Source organism: Aythya fuligula, chromosome 14 (assembly GCF_009819795.1).
Source record: "Aythya fuligula isolate bAytFul2 chromosome 14, bAytFul2.pri, whole genome shotgun sequence".
In the NCBI taxonomy this organism is placed as follows: domain Eukaryota; kingdom Metazoa; phylum Chordata; class Aves; order Anseriformes; family Anatidae; genus Aythya; species Aythya fuligula.
This window is the reverse complement of record NC_045572.1, coordinates 6,778,653-6,794,421: the sequence shown is the minus strand read 5'-3', so window position 1 is coordinate 6,794,421 and position 15,769 is coordinate 6,778,653. Positions and strand designations below refer to the sequence as shown.

The 15,769-nt window shown below is 56.0% G+C and overlaps 1 protein-coding gene across 5 annotated transcripts in view; it reads left to right on the top strand.

Annotated features, from left to right (window-relative positions):
* The first annotated feature begins 10,608 nt into the window (after positions 1-10,608).
* Positions 10,609-15,769, top strand: part of FBXW11 (F-box and WD repeat domain containing 11) — a 70,963-nt gene continuing 65,802 nt past the window's right edge. For 3 of the 5 annotated variants that reach the window (XM_032196737.1, XM_032196738.1, XM_032196735.1), the window contains exon 1: positions 10,630-10,693. Coding sequence is in view for 2 of the 5 variants with exons in the window: in XM_032196736.1 (XP_032052627.1) it covers positions 10,649-10,693 (45 nt within the window). In the remaining 3 variants the exon portion in view is untranslated. Of the gene's footprint in view, positions 10,694-15,769 lie in introns of all 5 variants that reach the window. The other 2 variants (XM_032196736.1, XM_032196732.1) reach the window with 1 other exon arrangement.

The window sequence follows — 15,769 nt, the reverse complement described above, 5'->3', positions numbered from 1 at the left end:
CTCCTTTTTGTAGTTTTTATTTTTACTATTTAAGTTTGGAAATGATGCCAAATTTTTGTATTTCTTTAATCAATGTGTTCTCTTCAGTGATATATATTGCATTATATATTGATGTGTATATCAATATATACTGATATGTATTACACTTACACATACAAACACGTTAAACGGGGGTGAAAAATCCTAGCCTTTGCATACTATATAGCCTCTGCAGAGAGATCCCAAGCAGTGATATCTTGGTGTTGTGATGTACAGAAATGGAGAAGAGTATTAAACCATATTTAAGAATATAGTATGGACTCCTGGTTTATTTTCTTTAGTCCAGGAAACGCCTGCTTTGCTCAGTTCAGTGCCAGCAAGGCTTCAGGTCGGTACTTGGATTTAAGGTGGCTGCTTCATAGCTGAGTGTGAGCACATCTTGGTTCCTCATCGTGCTGAGTGGAAATCCACCTTGGGGGAGGAGGGGGGAGGCAAACAGATCAGGTTGAGCAGTGTTACCAGAGGTGGTCTTCTGAACAAATGAGCTGAAAAATATCTTGCAGATACAGAAAATTGCCCTTAATGCTCCCATCCCAGGACAGTTGGGCGTTATTTTTTTGAAAGGCCTTTTTGTAGGACCCTACCTCGTTGTGCTGAACAAATCCAGATCAGAGCTGTACTTGCCACGTGGGCCTGCCTGCTCTGGCTTTTCCTGATCCAAAATAGATGTATGGATGCCTTGTTAGAGAACAATCTGTAAAAGATGTCATCAATATCAGGAGCTTTAACAGATGCTTTAAATCACTGTTGGATGGGTCTCCCCTAGCAGTGACCCTCTGCCTGAAGCTGAGCATTACAGGCAGCAACGGGCCCTGTGGCAACCAGGCTGCAGCTGGAGGTGGGCTTCAGGCTTTGAGCTCCTGGCCTCACTGATCTGCCCCGTGGCAGGCAGCAGAGCGTGGCCCATGGTCCTCCTGCTGCAGGATGCTGCAGAGACGCGGCGTTTCTGCTGGGGCAGAACTACAAACGCTGCACAAAACGCTGTGTGCACACTCCCTGCAGCTGTCGTGCAGAACACTGATCCTGGTGCTGGTGCAGATCAAAGCATCCAGCTGAGATCAGCAGGGAGTGAAACATCCCAGCAGTCAGCGCACATCACGGGAGGAGCCTGTGGTGCAGGAAATGCCCACCTGCTGCGGGTGTACGCTGTGCTTAACCCTCTGCTGGCAGGACCAGAAGTCCCAGCTTCTGCTTTTCAGGCTTTCAGAGGAGCAGCAGAGCTTGGCTGCTACAGAGGGATGCCCGAGCGCTGTCTAGTTCAGTGTCACAAATGCTCTGTGCCAGATGTGCTTGGAAGCTCTGATTTCCTCCTGCACTGATCTGCTCGGCCGGTTCTCACATCTCTTCCCCTTCACGTTTCAGTGGGAGAACAGAGCCGTGTCTGGTTTGTGGAGCAGCCCCATGAGCGGTGTGCTGGGGTCCCCTCGGTGCGTGTCTGGCACCTTCCAGCTGCAGAGGCACCTTTAATGCCTCCCAGGGCACGTCACAGCAGGAGGATGAGGCCACTGGAGAGCAGTGAGGAATTCTTTCTTTCCCTGTAACTGCTGACGCAGGGGCCCTGGTCTTTCTGACCCTTCAGCAAGCCGTTCCTGTCGCAAGCCTGCTTCTGTCGCTGCTGGAAGGTCAGCGCCAGCACTGCGATTATCTCATTCAGAAGCGTTGACTTGCAGTTCTCTTTTTTCACCTCAAATACTGCTGAGTGCCGTGGTGTCAGGTCGGCAGCCTGGCACCGGGGTTCTGCCTGGCGTGCGAGCAAGAGCATCGCCTTGCAGCGCTCTCGCCTGGGGGAGTTTGTCACCTTCAGCAGCTGGGATCGCTGCCACGTTTGGTGTGTGGGACAGGCAGCACTGCCATGGGCCATCCCTGGGGCTGAGCCTGTGTGCTTGCAGGCTGAAATGAGCAGAGAACTCAAGTTTGTGCTTAAAAGCCAGGCTTCCAATTTACCTGGTGTACTGCAGGCCGTTAATTATTCTCCTTTAAGGAACGTGCTCTTGATAGGCTTGGAATGAAAAGCAGGGTAAATCAGGTGTTCCCCTACACCACCTGGAGCTGCTCCCTGCATCTCAGCGTGGTTGAAAGCGCACCCGGAGGCTGCTGGTGCCCCAGGGGCAGAGCCCTCCTCGTGTGGCTGCTCCTCCAAATGAGCTGGGAGCGCTGGGCTTGTGCCACCCGGTCCCTCTGCAGGTCAGCCCCTGCTTGCTGCCCTAAGGCATTTTTGTCATGCCCGAGGGCCTCAGCCCTTCTGAATGCTTAACCACACGCGCCTTCCGCCCTCAGTAACACTGGCTGCATTTTTCACTTCACGTACAGTAAGTCCCTGCCGCTCCTACAGCATCCCCGGGCTCGGTTTTAGGCTGGCACCGCACGTTCAGGTATTTGGTTAATGATCTTTTCTATCGCTGCTTTTCGCACAGCTGTAATCAAAGACAGATTTTGCCCTTTATAGCTTGTTATTTAGGGAGCTGGAGCCCAGCCTGCGCCGTTGGTGCTAGCAGCCTACAAATGCCATTGTCCTGGTAAGCCGAGCGCAGCCGGCAGCGCTGAAAGGCAGCTCTGGAATTTCACTCGGCTATTTTTAGTCGGCGGTGAAAAATTGCACTTCCAACACTTTTGAGCCTTTGTCAGTGCATAAATAAATCAAAGGGCAGATCCTGGCCTCCCGCTAACCAGCGGGACGCTGGGGTGACCTCACGCACCGGAGGCTGAGCGGGCAGAAAGCTGGCAGGGTGGCGGGGACGAGCCCTCTGCGGGGGAAACCTCGGCTCTGCCCGGCCTTGCTTGGAAGGGGAAGGGCAGCAGCAGCGCCTGTCCTGCTCCACGTGGGCTGTAACCATGCCTGGCGCTGTGCTGAGCTCCCTCCTGGCTCCTCTTCCCATGCCCCTTCCCTTCTCCCCCTCTCTGCCCTGCAGCGGTGCCTGCAGGTCAGCCCCGCGGAGCAGCCGAGGTCAGCGCCCCAGCTCTGGTGGCTCTCCGAGAGCTGGGACCTGGAGAGCAGAGCAGAGCTGAAGGATGCTGTGTGTAAGTCTGGGCAGCTGAACATCAGCCTCTTTGGGGCGTGTTGGGTTGTTCCTTTCTGCCCTGGTCGCTGCTACAGCTGCAAAATACAGCCTGTTAATAACACAGCTTCTTTTTAATGCCATGGCAGGAGATTTCTCTAAGAAGCTGCTTCACCTGCTGGACCACCAAATTTCCACACTGGCACAGAAAAAAAAACATCCTCTGGCAACAGGATCCTTGCAGCCACGTTTCCTTGTCCCGGTGATCCCTGCCGTGTGCCCGGAGAGCCGCAGGGATCTTGCTGCTGAGCCTTGCTGCTCTCTTTCCCCCAGACTCCCGGTAGCCTCCAGTCACCGAGCGCTGCTCTGACACCGCCTGGGCTCCAGCAGCTCCGTGGAGGTAAGTCAGCACCAAGTACTGCAGCTCCTGGTGCTGCGGACATCCACAGGGACCCTTGGGTGCACGGGGACCCTGCAGCTCCGCAGGCTCGCAGCCAGCTCTGGGCCACCCTGACACAACGCCGGGGAGCAGACGGGCACTTGATGCACTGCCAGTGCCAGCCCCTGTCCTCCTCCTCCTCCTCCTCCTCCTCCTCCTCCTGGGCCGGCAGCTGCTGGGGCTGGTGAGGTTCAGCCACTGGAAGGATGTGAAAGCAAACGTGTGGGCTGGGGACGCTGCCGGGTGACGCCACGGGAGCGGAGATGTCCCATCCTGCAAAACTTCGACTGCTGCATGGGGCTGGCGGTTTCCATCGCCCTGCGCAGGCACTGGGAAAATCCCCAGGTCTTGGAGCTCAGCTGAGCCCTGTGCTCTGAAGGGCGCAGCCCCCAGGGAGGCAGAGGAGCTTCAAAAAGGCTCTTTCTGCATCTCTAGCTGGCTGCTGGGGGGCTGCTTTCAGCCCAGGTTGCCATAATTCAATAGAAAAGCTCCTGGATGCCCCTGTGTGTACCTGTGTGGTGCCTGCGTGGCTGAGCTCACCTGAAGGAGAGCAGGGGCTTGTGTTCTTTGTGGCGGGGATGGAAGCAGGCAACTCATCCACGTGCTAAACGTGTGGGAAAAAAAAAAATCCTTCTAGTGAGGGGAATGGAAAATAGAGAGGAACAAAGTGGCAAAGAGTCAAGGCAGGGATGCCATCCTTCAGGAGAAACACACCCCGGGGGTTTGGCTCACCGGGCTCGCAGCACCAAGGCTCAGCTGCGTGGCCCAGCACTCCTCCAGGGCTGTCCCCACGATGTCCTTGTGCTCACCCCGTGCCCGTATCCCCATTGGCGCTGATGTCACTGATCTCATTTTCTTCTTTGTGTAACGTCTGACCTGGAGAAAGCAAGAAGGGAGAAGTTTGCTTAGAGATGCTCTCTGTTTACAGACTTTTTTATTTACATACTTTTCTTATCTGACATCCGCGAGGCTTGCCGAGCGCTCAGCTCACCCGGCAGTGTCTGGAGGTGGCTGCAGCACCCTGCCATGGGGACAGGCAGGCAGCTGAGCGTGGCTGCTGTCATTAGGAAAGATCTCCACTTCCACCCCGGGCTGAGGAAGCTCGCGTTGACTCACTGCGCCAGGACCGGGGCAGGCGGCCAGCTGAGAGGATGCTTCCAGCGCTCTGCAGACCTGATAACACGCGGGGACTTTCCGTGTGAAATGAGGGTGTCAAGAGGCGTTGCAAGGCTTGCCGTAAGCTGCACTCAGTCTGCCGTTGCCCAGGTGTCATTTGGGAGCCAGGAGCATACCTGCATGGGGTGGGACGGGACAGGAGGAGGTTTCAGACCTGCACCGCAGGTTGCAGCGGGCCGCCAGCAGCACGCACCACCCTCCTGTGCCGGGTTTTGCACCTGGGCTTTGTCGTCACTGCTGCTTGGTCATAGTAACGTGCTGTGACTTTTCCTCAATGCTTTTCCCCTCCCTGTTTCGCCACGACCATGTCTCATCTCCTCGTAAGCTTCCTATTTGATTATGCCGGGATGGATTTTGTGTGCACCTGAGGCTGAATGAATCTTAAACGCTTTCCTCCTGTGTCCTTCGTGCTCCCCAGGGGTGAGGAAGGTCTGTGCAGCTCTCCTGAGCCCACTGGAGGGTGCAAAGACTTCCAGCACAGGCTGGAAAGGAAATCAGGGAGCTGTCGGTAAAGTTACACCCAGGGCTCAGAAAGGACTGCTGCTCCTCAGCCTCTGTGCAAAAAGCTGCTACTCTTTTGGTTTCTGGATGCAGAGAGATGTGGGGTCTTCACTGCTTTGCGTTCCTTCTGCTCGGTGGGTTTCCCAAAGGCAGCCCTGGTTGGCTGTGGGACAGAATTGGGCTGCTGGGGCTGAGGAATGCTGCTGCAGCGTGAAGCACGTCCGTGTCTTTTCCCAGTCAATTACCGGGGTTGTCGTGTGGCTGGCAGGGCACCAGCTCCCACACGTCCCCTCCTGCGCAGGACGGAGAGCGAACGCTTCGCGCTTTGCAGTGGGAGCTGCTGCCCGGCTCTTACACTGAGACTTCAGCGACGCTTCCCGACGCTTCTTTCTTGCTGATGGTTTGTAAATTGAGCTGGATGCTGAGCGCTCACCGGTGCTGCACCTTCACAGAATGGCTCGGCTTGGAGGGGACCTCACAGGTCACCTCGCCCCAAGCCCTTTCCCCTTGCATGTCCTTACTCTTGAGGGCAGCAGCTGTGTAATGGCACAACCCCAGGCTGGAGCTGGGTGCCTTTCCTCGCCTGGTGGCTGCAGAGCTCTGCTAGCAGCGAGGGGGATTTGGCTGAGCACTGGGCAAGATGTCGGAGTTCAAACCAAGCTCGAGCAAGCCAAGGCCCAGGCAAGTCCTTAGGCTGGCGTGCACGGAGCTGTGGTCAGCTGCTGGTGACGGCGATGCCGTCCTTACCCTGCTGCAGGGCTGCACTGCAGCCTGCTCGCTATCGGTGCCATCGGGCTGCTCTTCAGCAAGCAAGGTCTGGTTCTGTTTTCTAATCACGAAGTGACCCAAACCAGAGGGTGCTGTGCCAGGCAGGGAGAGGAGAAACCCTTTTGCCCCACCTGGAAGCACAGGCGAGACATCGGGAAATGGCAGAGCAGTGGCTGCCTCGTGTCCGAGTGGCGCTCTTCAGGGGTTTGTTCTCTCTGTGCAGAACAAGGTGGAAGGACGTTTTCATGTCTGAAACATTCAGAACATGCCTAAGGCATCACCAGAAAATAAAGACATGGCTGGAATTACTCGACAGCGTATCTGCAGAGGATAGAAAAACAAATAGATTGCAGGCATCCAAGTCAGGAAGTGGTGAGAAGAGCGCTTGCTTTTGTCCTGTAGTGGACCACCCGAGCTGCGGGCAGCATTTCCGTCACCCCAGGGCATCCGTGAGCGCTGCAGGGTCGGGAGCAGCTGGGCTGGGAAAAGCTGGGGTCACAGCCCCCTTCCCCGCCCGACTCAGGGCAGGGGTTAAAATAGGGGCGGCCCTCTGGTTTGCGTGAGTTCAGGCACTGAACCAGGCTTTGGGACGGGATCTCGTGGCTCCCTCAGCTGTGGGCGACACAGCCACATCCTGCTGTACAGGCAGGGCTGGGAGCTGTCGTGTGGCGCCAGCACAACCCCCGGGCTGCTCGAGAGGAGCTGGAGGAGGCGAACCTCGGGCGTGAGTCACAAAATCCGGGCACCGCAGCTGGACGCTGTCTCACTTCCCACACCTGCTTCTCCTTTTCCTTTCCCAGTTCGTAATCTCCACATCTTTATTGAATGAACAAAGCCACAGGAAAGAGAAGGCGGGGTGCTGAGCGTGCGTCCCGAGCAGGGGGTGCCTGGGGAGTCCCCATGCCACAAGGCAGCGCTGCCACCCGTTACCACAGCCTCGTGCCCTCGGCCTTGTGACAAGCAGCCCTGCGCCACGCAGCCTCTGCTGCTCCCGTCCCGGGGGGTCCTGCTGCAGGCATCCTGCATCCTGGAGCTCTGCACTGACCACATTTACTGCTTCAGTGATCGGGCTGATGGAGGAGTTGTTATGAATCCGCTCGTTTCATTCCAGATGTTTAGAAAAAACTAAAATAAATCATCAAATCTGGTGTCATCCCATTTTGGATAGAAAATGTTTATTTGGAGGAAGAATAAACATTTTCCTACTTCAAGTGCATTTGTCCCTGCCCTAACGAGGATGTTTGTTTATGTCATGCTCATACCAGCTCTGAGTTAAGTGATTATTCTTCCAGCAGGAGCAGTTGTGTCTGAACTGTGCACCACGGAGTAGCCACTGCTCTCTGTCCAGCAGCCAAACAGCCCGTCGTGGGATCACAAGGTCGAGGTTTCAGTGAGCAGAGTGTGTTGGCTGGGGGTGGCAGGAGGTGCCTGGTGTCAGGAAACCAAGACCTGCTGAGCTGCAGGAAGGCACGAGCACCTCGCTCCTGGGGGATCCGTGGAAAATCCCATCACACAGCTCTGCCGCTCTGAGCCTCTTGTTTAACTTGCTGAGGTTTCCCTTTCTTCCCCTCCAAACCACCTTCCTCTCACCTTAGCTGACGCCACGGCTGACCAGGACCTGCCAAACCCCAAACCAGGCTCTGTGGGCTCCCTGCCCTAGCCAAAGCTCCTCGTCCTGCCGTGCTGCACGGAGCAGCCTCCAGTTCCTGGGCTCTGGGGCTTTCCCACTTCCCCTCATCCGCATGGGAAGGCTGGCAGGGCACGTTCTGCTCGGCTGGGACTGCCCCTGCGTGGCCTCCATACGGTCACGGAGGCAGAGATCTGCTTCGCTGACGTGCAGGCGTGTGGCACGGGTCTGTCAGCAAGCAGAGACGTGTCCCTGCACCCAGGGGTTGTTGGTATGGCATCAGATTAACCAGAATTCATGCCCGGAGATGTGTTCCTCAAAGCACCGAAGCAACTGGAACAAGGTGCTTGACTTTACCAAAATCAAGTGTTTCGGCAGAATATTTTTGTATCTCAGATTAAATTAGTAAAACCCTTGTTCTTCATCCGCCTAATTAGACTTTGCCTTTGATGAGTCCCTCCGTTTTGACGAGCTCCCCTCAGGAGTCACAAGTGGCTCGGAAACAATTTTAATTTACAGATAGGAGCCTGTATGTCAGCTGGCCTTGCCTTTCCAGGTGTTCAGCACTAAAGCCAGAAATCTAATTTTTATAATGCTTTGCTTAATTATTTTCAATGCTCTTCTTCCGTGTCACGGCAGTTACTTTTTGTCAGTGATTAGGAGCCAGTCACGGTGCTTTGCTCGAGCCCCACACGACAGCTTGTGCCGCAGCTCCAGAGTCCCCTGCATACTTCTGTAATGCCTGTTGTTGTGAGGTGCATTAATCACACGTTAACCACGTTGACATTCAGATTGTCAGGCTGGGATTTACCTTCTCTTCAAATAAACGGAGGATTTTTTGCCTTTTTTGCCTGTTTCATTTCATATGTCTTGGGCAGTACTTTCTACTTCCAGCAAACTATCCCGAGCGTGCAGCAGCAGCCCTATGACATGGTGTTGTCCCAGTCAGCGAAACTCTTCCCTGCGTATATTTAGAATTAGACATGCTGATTTTTTGCTTTGTCACAGACAAATATCTGCTGGCTTGTTTGATCTCCAGAGCAAAGGTGTTATTAGAGCCAGCAAAACTGAGGTGGGTTTTGTCACGCAGCATGAACACTAGGGTGTGATTTGACTTGGGAGTCCTTAGTTATAGGGCATGATGCAAAGGTGGAAAGAATTCAGCCCAGCTGTTGGTGTGCAGGTCAGACAGGAGGAGCCCAGGGATGGTTTTCAGGGTCGGTGTGTACATGCACAGCCCGAGCTGGTGCAAGCAGCGGTGCGCGAGGCTGGGCCTTGCTGCTTGTGAGAGGGATGTGGGGGACAGCGTGCAACCGTGGCTGTGTGTTTGGTGTTGGCTCTGTCTGTAAATGTGGCAGCTCTGGGGGCACATCAAAGTCTCACTTGTGTCCCTAGGACAGTGAATGGCAGCAGGCTGGTGGGGAGGGAGGCCTGCTGGGCTCGGTTTAGGTGTTCAAATTCTATGAAAGGGGCTTGGGCTACGTGACAAGTATTCAGTCTAACTTTTGTTATGAATAAAGTACATTTCTGCTGATATACCATAAAGCAGCTGTGTTATCCATAACAAAGGACTTTGTGTCATTCCACTTGTTCCTACTCCCTTTTTTAACCGTTTGGCTGAGATTTAAACAGGTAACAACAACAACAAAAAAAAGGGCTTTGGATGAAAGCTACTGAGTTCATTTCCATCACAAGCATGGAACTGCAAGTGTTGTGCTGTTATAGCACATTGCTGTTTATGACAATTTTCTTTCCAATTTTCAGTGCCGACGAATGCATTCGGTCCCTGCTGTGTCATCAGCTTGCAGCCTGTGTGACCTTGGTAGCCCAAAGAGTTTTGTTCCTGCGGATCCTGCACATGCTGCGGGTCAGTGGGGCTGCCCTGGGGGGACTGCATGGTGTCAGCGAGCCCCAGCTGAAGCTCGGGACACAAACCCTAAAGGTCTGGCTGCTGAAAAAGCTGCTCAGTGCTAAGGGCTGCATTGGCTAGATGGAAACACCGCTGCGTTATCTGAGCTTCCCCTGCAAGTGCTGTGTCTTCTTCCCAAGCTTTGTTTGCGTTTTTATCTTCATCTAACCTAGACTGAAAGGTTCCTCTGGCAAGGGCCATCTGCTAAATTTGCAGACGCTGTGCCCGCTGCCAGTCAGCGAGGCAAGTAACGCCGTGTAGGCATCCCCACAGCAGGGCTGCTCAGCGCGTTGCAGGCAGCGGGCTGGTGGCAAGCCCAGCAAAAACGGGACATGGTGGTGAGATGGGTCTGGGGCAGGTGGCTGGGCAGGACTGGATACCTGACATGAAACTTTATTTATTTAATGGTATCTATTTAAAGTTTTAAATAAAGTATTATTAATTAAGTGGTGCTGTGACGTTAGCACCGCACTCTGCATGCTGAAGTGCCCTATTAGAGGGGTTTGTCTGTAGTGTTTTTCATGGGGGCTGTTTTATTAATGCTGGAAATAAACCTGTGCTGTTTAATATTTTGTTACTTCTACGAAATACCACACTAGTGTACTCAGTGTGTGGAGGGAAAAGGGTCGTTTAAATAAAAATAATAATAAAAAAGCTGTATTTAAACCAAGGGAGCGCTGTGCTGCAACCTCAAGCCCCTCCAGAGTGGCACCGTGGCCACCTTTCCTTGAGGTTGAGACTGGGATTGGGACTGGAACTGGAACTGGGATTGGGATTGGGGTCGGTGCCGGGTCCCGCCCGCCTCCCGCTGCCCCTCACAGCCCCTGAGGCACCCCCCCCCTCGCCCCGCGCCGCGAGCCCGCCGCCCGCAGCCAATGAGAGCGCGGCGCCGCGGGGGCCGCCGGGACTTGTGGTCTGCGGGGAGCCGAGCCCGTAGGCGGCGACCAGAGGGGGCGGAGCGGCCGGTGGCGGTGACGCGGTGACGTTGCGTGCGTGTGCGCGTCTGCGCCTGCGTGTGCGTGCGTGCGTGCGCGCGGCGGGGGGGGCGGCGGCGGCGGCGGCGGCGGCGGCGGGGCCTGGCCGGGGCCTGGCGGCGGGCGCGGGGCCGGGGCCGGGGCCGGGGCCGGGGCGGGCGGGGCCGGGGGCGCGGAGCGGAGCGGGGCTGGGCCGGGCCGCGCTGCCCGCCCGCCGCCATGGAGCCCGACTCGGTGATCGAGGACAAGACCATCGAGCTGATGGTGAGTGCCCCCCGCCGCGCGGCCGGCACCGGGCCCGCCGCAACCCCCCCCCCCACCCCCCCCTTCACCTCCCCTCATCCCCCCCCGGGTCCCTCCCGCGCTGCCCCCGGCTGGGCCCTGAGGGGGCTCCGCGGGAGGAGGAGGAGGGGGTTGGGGGGGGGCTCCGGGGTGTGCGCGGGGATGGGAGTGGGGCAAAAAAAAAAAAAAAAAGGAGATTAAAAAAAAAAATGAAAGCCAGAACTAACCGAAAAAATAAAATAATAATAAAAAAGGGCACGGGCAGGGGGAGAAGGCCACAAGAAGCGGCGTGGGGGGGGGGCGCTGCGGGCGGAGCGCGGCGGGAAGCGAAAGCGGCCGGCACCGGGACGGGGCCGCTGGGGGGGAACGGGGCTGGGCCGGGGCTCTCGGGGCTGGGCCGGGGCTCTCGGGGCCGGCCCCGTTGTGCCGCCGGGCGCCGTTCGCCCTCACGCCCGCAGCCCCGGGCGGTGCCGCAGTGGGGGCCGAGGGGCAGGAGCCGGAGCTGAGGCGCTCCCCGGTGCGCTGGGCTCGGTGGGGACGCCCCCCGTCCTGCTCAGGCGCCTGGCCCGCGATGTGGGGACTTTCTCCGGTGTCACCTGTGCTGCGGGGGCACGAATCCCGAGCCCGCAGCCAGCAGTGAAAGCTGCACCACCGAAGCCCTGGTGGCACCCGCAGCGGTCCCCCCACAGCGGGGCAGGTGGCTGCCGCAGGACGAGGCTGAATTTCCCCTCTGAATTTCCACCGTGAGCACTGAGTTTTCCAGCAGTTTTTCTCCTGCCTGCCCCATTGGCAGCAGGAGGTGCTCAGGTGGCGTTCAGGGCCGGGAGGTACATTCGCCTCCCTCGGCTTTCCTGCTCGTCTCTGTTGTGAGCCTTTTTACCAGCCTTGTCTGGGTTTGGCCAAGCTGGCAGAAGCAAACACAACTTCTGAGCGCTGCTGGTGGTGGCATCCCCCATTTACAGCTGCATCTAGGAGATGCGCTGCTGTAAAGGCGAATGCTCACTGGGTATTAAGATCTTTATTATGTAGAAGAAACTTGAAGAAACATATTTTTCTCTTTTTCAAAACGCATTAATTGTCAAATTTTAGTAGGATGAGCAGTTAATTCTGTAGTTCCCCACAGCAGACAATATTTGCAAAATGTAGGTGATGGTTGAATTTCATTTCAGCCTTAGTGAGGGCTTGCCTAGAACCACTTGTGTTTAAGTGCACCAGCTTCCCTCGAGTCCCTGGAAGCTGTTTGGAACCAGAGACGTGGCCCGAAGGCTGGGTGCCCGCGTGCTGCAGCAGATGAGATGCTCTGCACCGTGTCTGTAGGGCAGCAGGGCAGGAGGAGAGGCGATAGCGACAGAGCTCACAGGGATCTCAGTGTTTGGTGCAGGCTCCTCTGTCAGCTGTGAAGGGCAGCAGGGAATATCCCAAAGGCAGGGATGATCCTAATGGGTAAGCCCTAACGGGATGCACTCCTGTTAGAGGATGGCATCGCCAGGAAGAAGATGTGGGTGCTGCTCACTACAGGCAAGGCTTTTTGTGCCTCTCTGCCACAGGAGGTTGTGTTTTGGTGCTTGGTCACTGCCCTCCGAGGCCAGGGATGAGCCCCGAGTCACAGAGGTGCAAATGTGTGGTGCAGGGGCTCGGAGGGACGAGTACAGTGCAGCTCTGAGTGGCTGAGAAACAGGAGGGAGCGAGTCAACATGTGAATGGCCCAAAAGTTTCAGAACAGGGTGTTCCAGCCCTCAACCATTCCTGCGCTGGATGGATCATTTGCATTTATTTAAAGAAAAATCACTCATGGAAATAATGCCGGTCTATTTTTAAAGCTGGAATCTAAGAGAAATATTTTAAGGTTTTAGAGTGACAACTTCCATTTGCCGTGCGAGGTTCTCGCTGGCGTGCCGCAGTCGCTCTCCTCCTAGGGCAGCTTAAGGCTGGCGATATGTGGTTCTGGCTCTGTAAATCACGCTGTCCAGCCTTCCCAGTGGTGGTGAGCCCGTGATTTAGTTAGGGCATTTCATTTGTAGATGGTATCGGCCTCCCCAGGGAGGTCCCCGCTGCCTGTGCCCACGAGTTCAGGAGGCTTGGGGCCACCAGGGCTGACTTGTGACTTCGGGAGGGCCGGGGTCAGGCGGGCAGGTGCTCTGCTGAGGCACCTGAGCACTGCGCCGTCTGGGCTTACTGCTCTGTGCGAGTGGGCAAACCGTTAGGAAAGGAGGAGGGAGGAGGTAATCCAGACCAGATGGGGGCTAGCCACGCTGCTGGAAGGGCTCTTTCTTCCGCTGGTTGTGATTTTTCTCTGTGGAATTAGGTAACGCTGACCTTTTTGCTCTTCTGAAGCATCAACCTTTATCCTTGCTGAAGGTGAGGTACCAATGCCGGTTTGTGGAACACCTTTTTTTACCTATAAGTTCAGAGCAGTTTAGGAAATCTGTGCTGTTCAACCCCCCCGGTACGCGTTTGTCTCGAGCGCTCGATAAGAGCCTCGTGTCCCCGTGTTCTCAGAGAGCTTCACCTAACCGTGCCTTTGTTTTACCAGCAGGCTTTCAAAGCAGGGGATAATGAGCCTCTTAGTTCGCCTTGATGTGGTTGTAGAAGAGTTCAGAGGTATGAAAAATACATTTTTTCATACAGGTTAAAAAGTTACACAGACAGGGGTGGAACCGTGCGCATCCCGAGCGTGACAGCCCAGCTCCCAGCCTCCTGTGCCCACCGGCACCTCGGGGAGGCAGCGGGTGTGAATCCGCCCGCTCACCGAGCCCGTTAGCAGCTGCCTGCCTGCCGTGTCCTTGATGCTCCCCGAGCACAGATCCCTCTGCTGCAGCGTTGGCAGATTGAATTCAGCCCAGCGCTGTGGGAAGGCCCTGCCTGGGAAGCGCCCTGCCAGGCTCGTGAGCAGCGTCTGCCAGCCGTGCCTTAACGCTACGCATGCGGAAAGGGTTTTGCCTTTGTTGGCTAGAGTGTCTCCTAAGTGTCCAGCGGCGTTGAAGTGCCTCAGTAAATAATAAATGAAGAACTACAATCGAGTATCTCGCCAAAAGCCTTTTGGTTTCTCCTGGCGGAGCTTGCACGGGAGCTGCCGGCCCTCACGTTCCGCAGGTGATGTCCCGGAGCGAAGCGCTGTGCCCAGGAGCGCTGTGCCAGCAGCCGCTTGGCCCGGGCCGTGCCACTGGTGCCTGCAGCTCCGAGGGTTACTGCAGCTGGCCGAGGCTGTGCCCCAAACTCTGTGCAGTTGTTCAGGGCAAAACAAATGGCAGCGTTCTGCTTGGAGGCTGAAAGACGCCTGCTGCACGTGTCTTGGTAGGAGCGTGCCCCCCTGTCTCAGTCGGCACAAGCCAAGCAGACAGTTGCACTTGGTTAAGTTTTTCTGATTCCTCTCAGAGGAATCCTTCAAAGAGTTGACTTCAGTGGCGATAGAGATCCAGATGGACTGGGCAGTGATGGGATTTGCATCCGGAACAAAGGCGGTACTGTTGTGGCTCAAATGTCACCGCTCACATCTTCGTCAGGCTGGGGGCAGACGGGCAGCTCCTGCGCAGGTTCACAAACGTCGCACGAGCTGCTGGCTGTGCTTTCTCCGCTGGGCTAGCAGAGCGTGCCTTGCAGCTGGCTTTTTTTAATCTTCATTAGCTAAACGAGCAGCGTTGCGAGCTGCATGCCAGGCCTTAAAGCGTGCAGTGAAAAGCGTGTCAAACTGTTTCATACTGGGGGGGGGAAAGGGAAATGGCTCGAGCGGGTGTCTCGGGAGGCGGTGGCTGGTGAGGAGGCTGCTTGGAGGGCACGGAGGAGCCTTCGGGGCAGCGGATTTAAGGGCTGTGCTGCTGCAGAGGCCATCAGAGTGACAGCCGCGCTTCAGAGTGCCTGTAAGAGGAAGGAGGAATATATAAAGCGAGTAGATTGCTGTGACTTTGGCAGCGGTGCAGAAAATGGGAAGGAAGAGCTTAAGAAAATGAATTAGAGCTAGGCAACTGAATTCAGAGCCAGCAGAGTGATGATGAAATGAGGGAAGTAGACAAAGAAGTGTGGAAAGCTGTATCTTTGGGGAAGGGTTAGATAAAACAATGGGCTGAGGGGGGCAGCGGGCTGGCGAAGGGAAGAGGGGATGCGGCGAACACAGGGATGCGGAACAGAGGTTGCAAATTAAAAATAAACTCATCTGAAGCAGGGATTTGTACGGCGGCAGCCGTCGGTTTGCCCAGATGAAGGAGAACTGCACGTGTTCCCCTTGTAGGGAAAGCTCTGATCTGAAATCTCTCCTAGCCCTCAGTAAGGGAAATCTGCAGTTTTTTTGGGAAACCAAATGCTTGTGTTTCACCGAGGGCTCGCTAAATCTCATTTGAGAAGGAGATTTTTCCCTCGATTCAGTTAAATTATCCAGCGTTACTAAATCTGCCAGCCTTTGTAACAGCAGCGAGCAAACGCGGAGCGGCAGGTGAAGTGACCTCGTTGCCCAAAAAGCGCGGGTAACTGCAGAGCCTCTGGGCTCCTTGGGTACTGGGAAGGTGCCGTGCTGCCTGCGGGCCCTGAATTAGGCTCAGAAACGCGGTGCCTGGCTGCCACCGGGGAGGGGGTGGCACCTCGTGGTGCGCTGCAGTGCCCCTCTGACGGACGGGCTGTTGGGGCGCTCCTGCAAAAAGCCATAAAAACGCACCCGCGCCGTTTGTGCCTCCCAGACCGCGCCGACTGCGTCCCTTCGAGGCGTTCATGTTGCTAAAAATGTGGGTGAGCGGTGAGCATTGCCCCAGCACCCCGGCACACCAAACCGGGCCGGCTTCTTGCAGGCTGTGCCGTAGGGAGGCCTGGCGGTGTCCGCCGAAGGCTGGCCGGACGTTTTGGTTTCGTCTGTGTTTTCTGAACCGCCTCCGCCACTTGTTCAATCAGCACGTTGTGTGTTTTTGATGTGTTACGTTTTATTGCCGTGGAGTTTAGAGGTCACCGTTTGGCTTTTGCGTTTTCAGTTTCAGCTTCCTGCGCTGCTCGGGGTGCTCGTGCAGCGGCGCGGAACGAAATGGGGCTTGTGGCAAACGTGCCAAGGGGAGACAAACGATGTGTGGGAGAAAATAA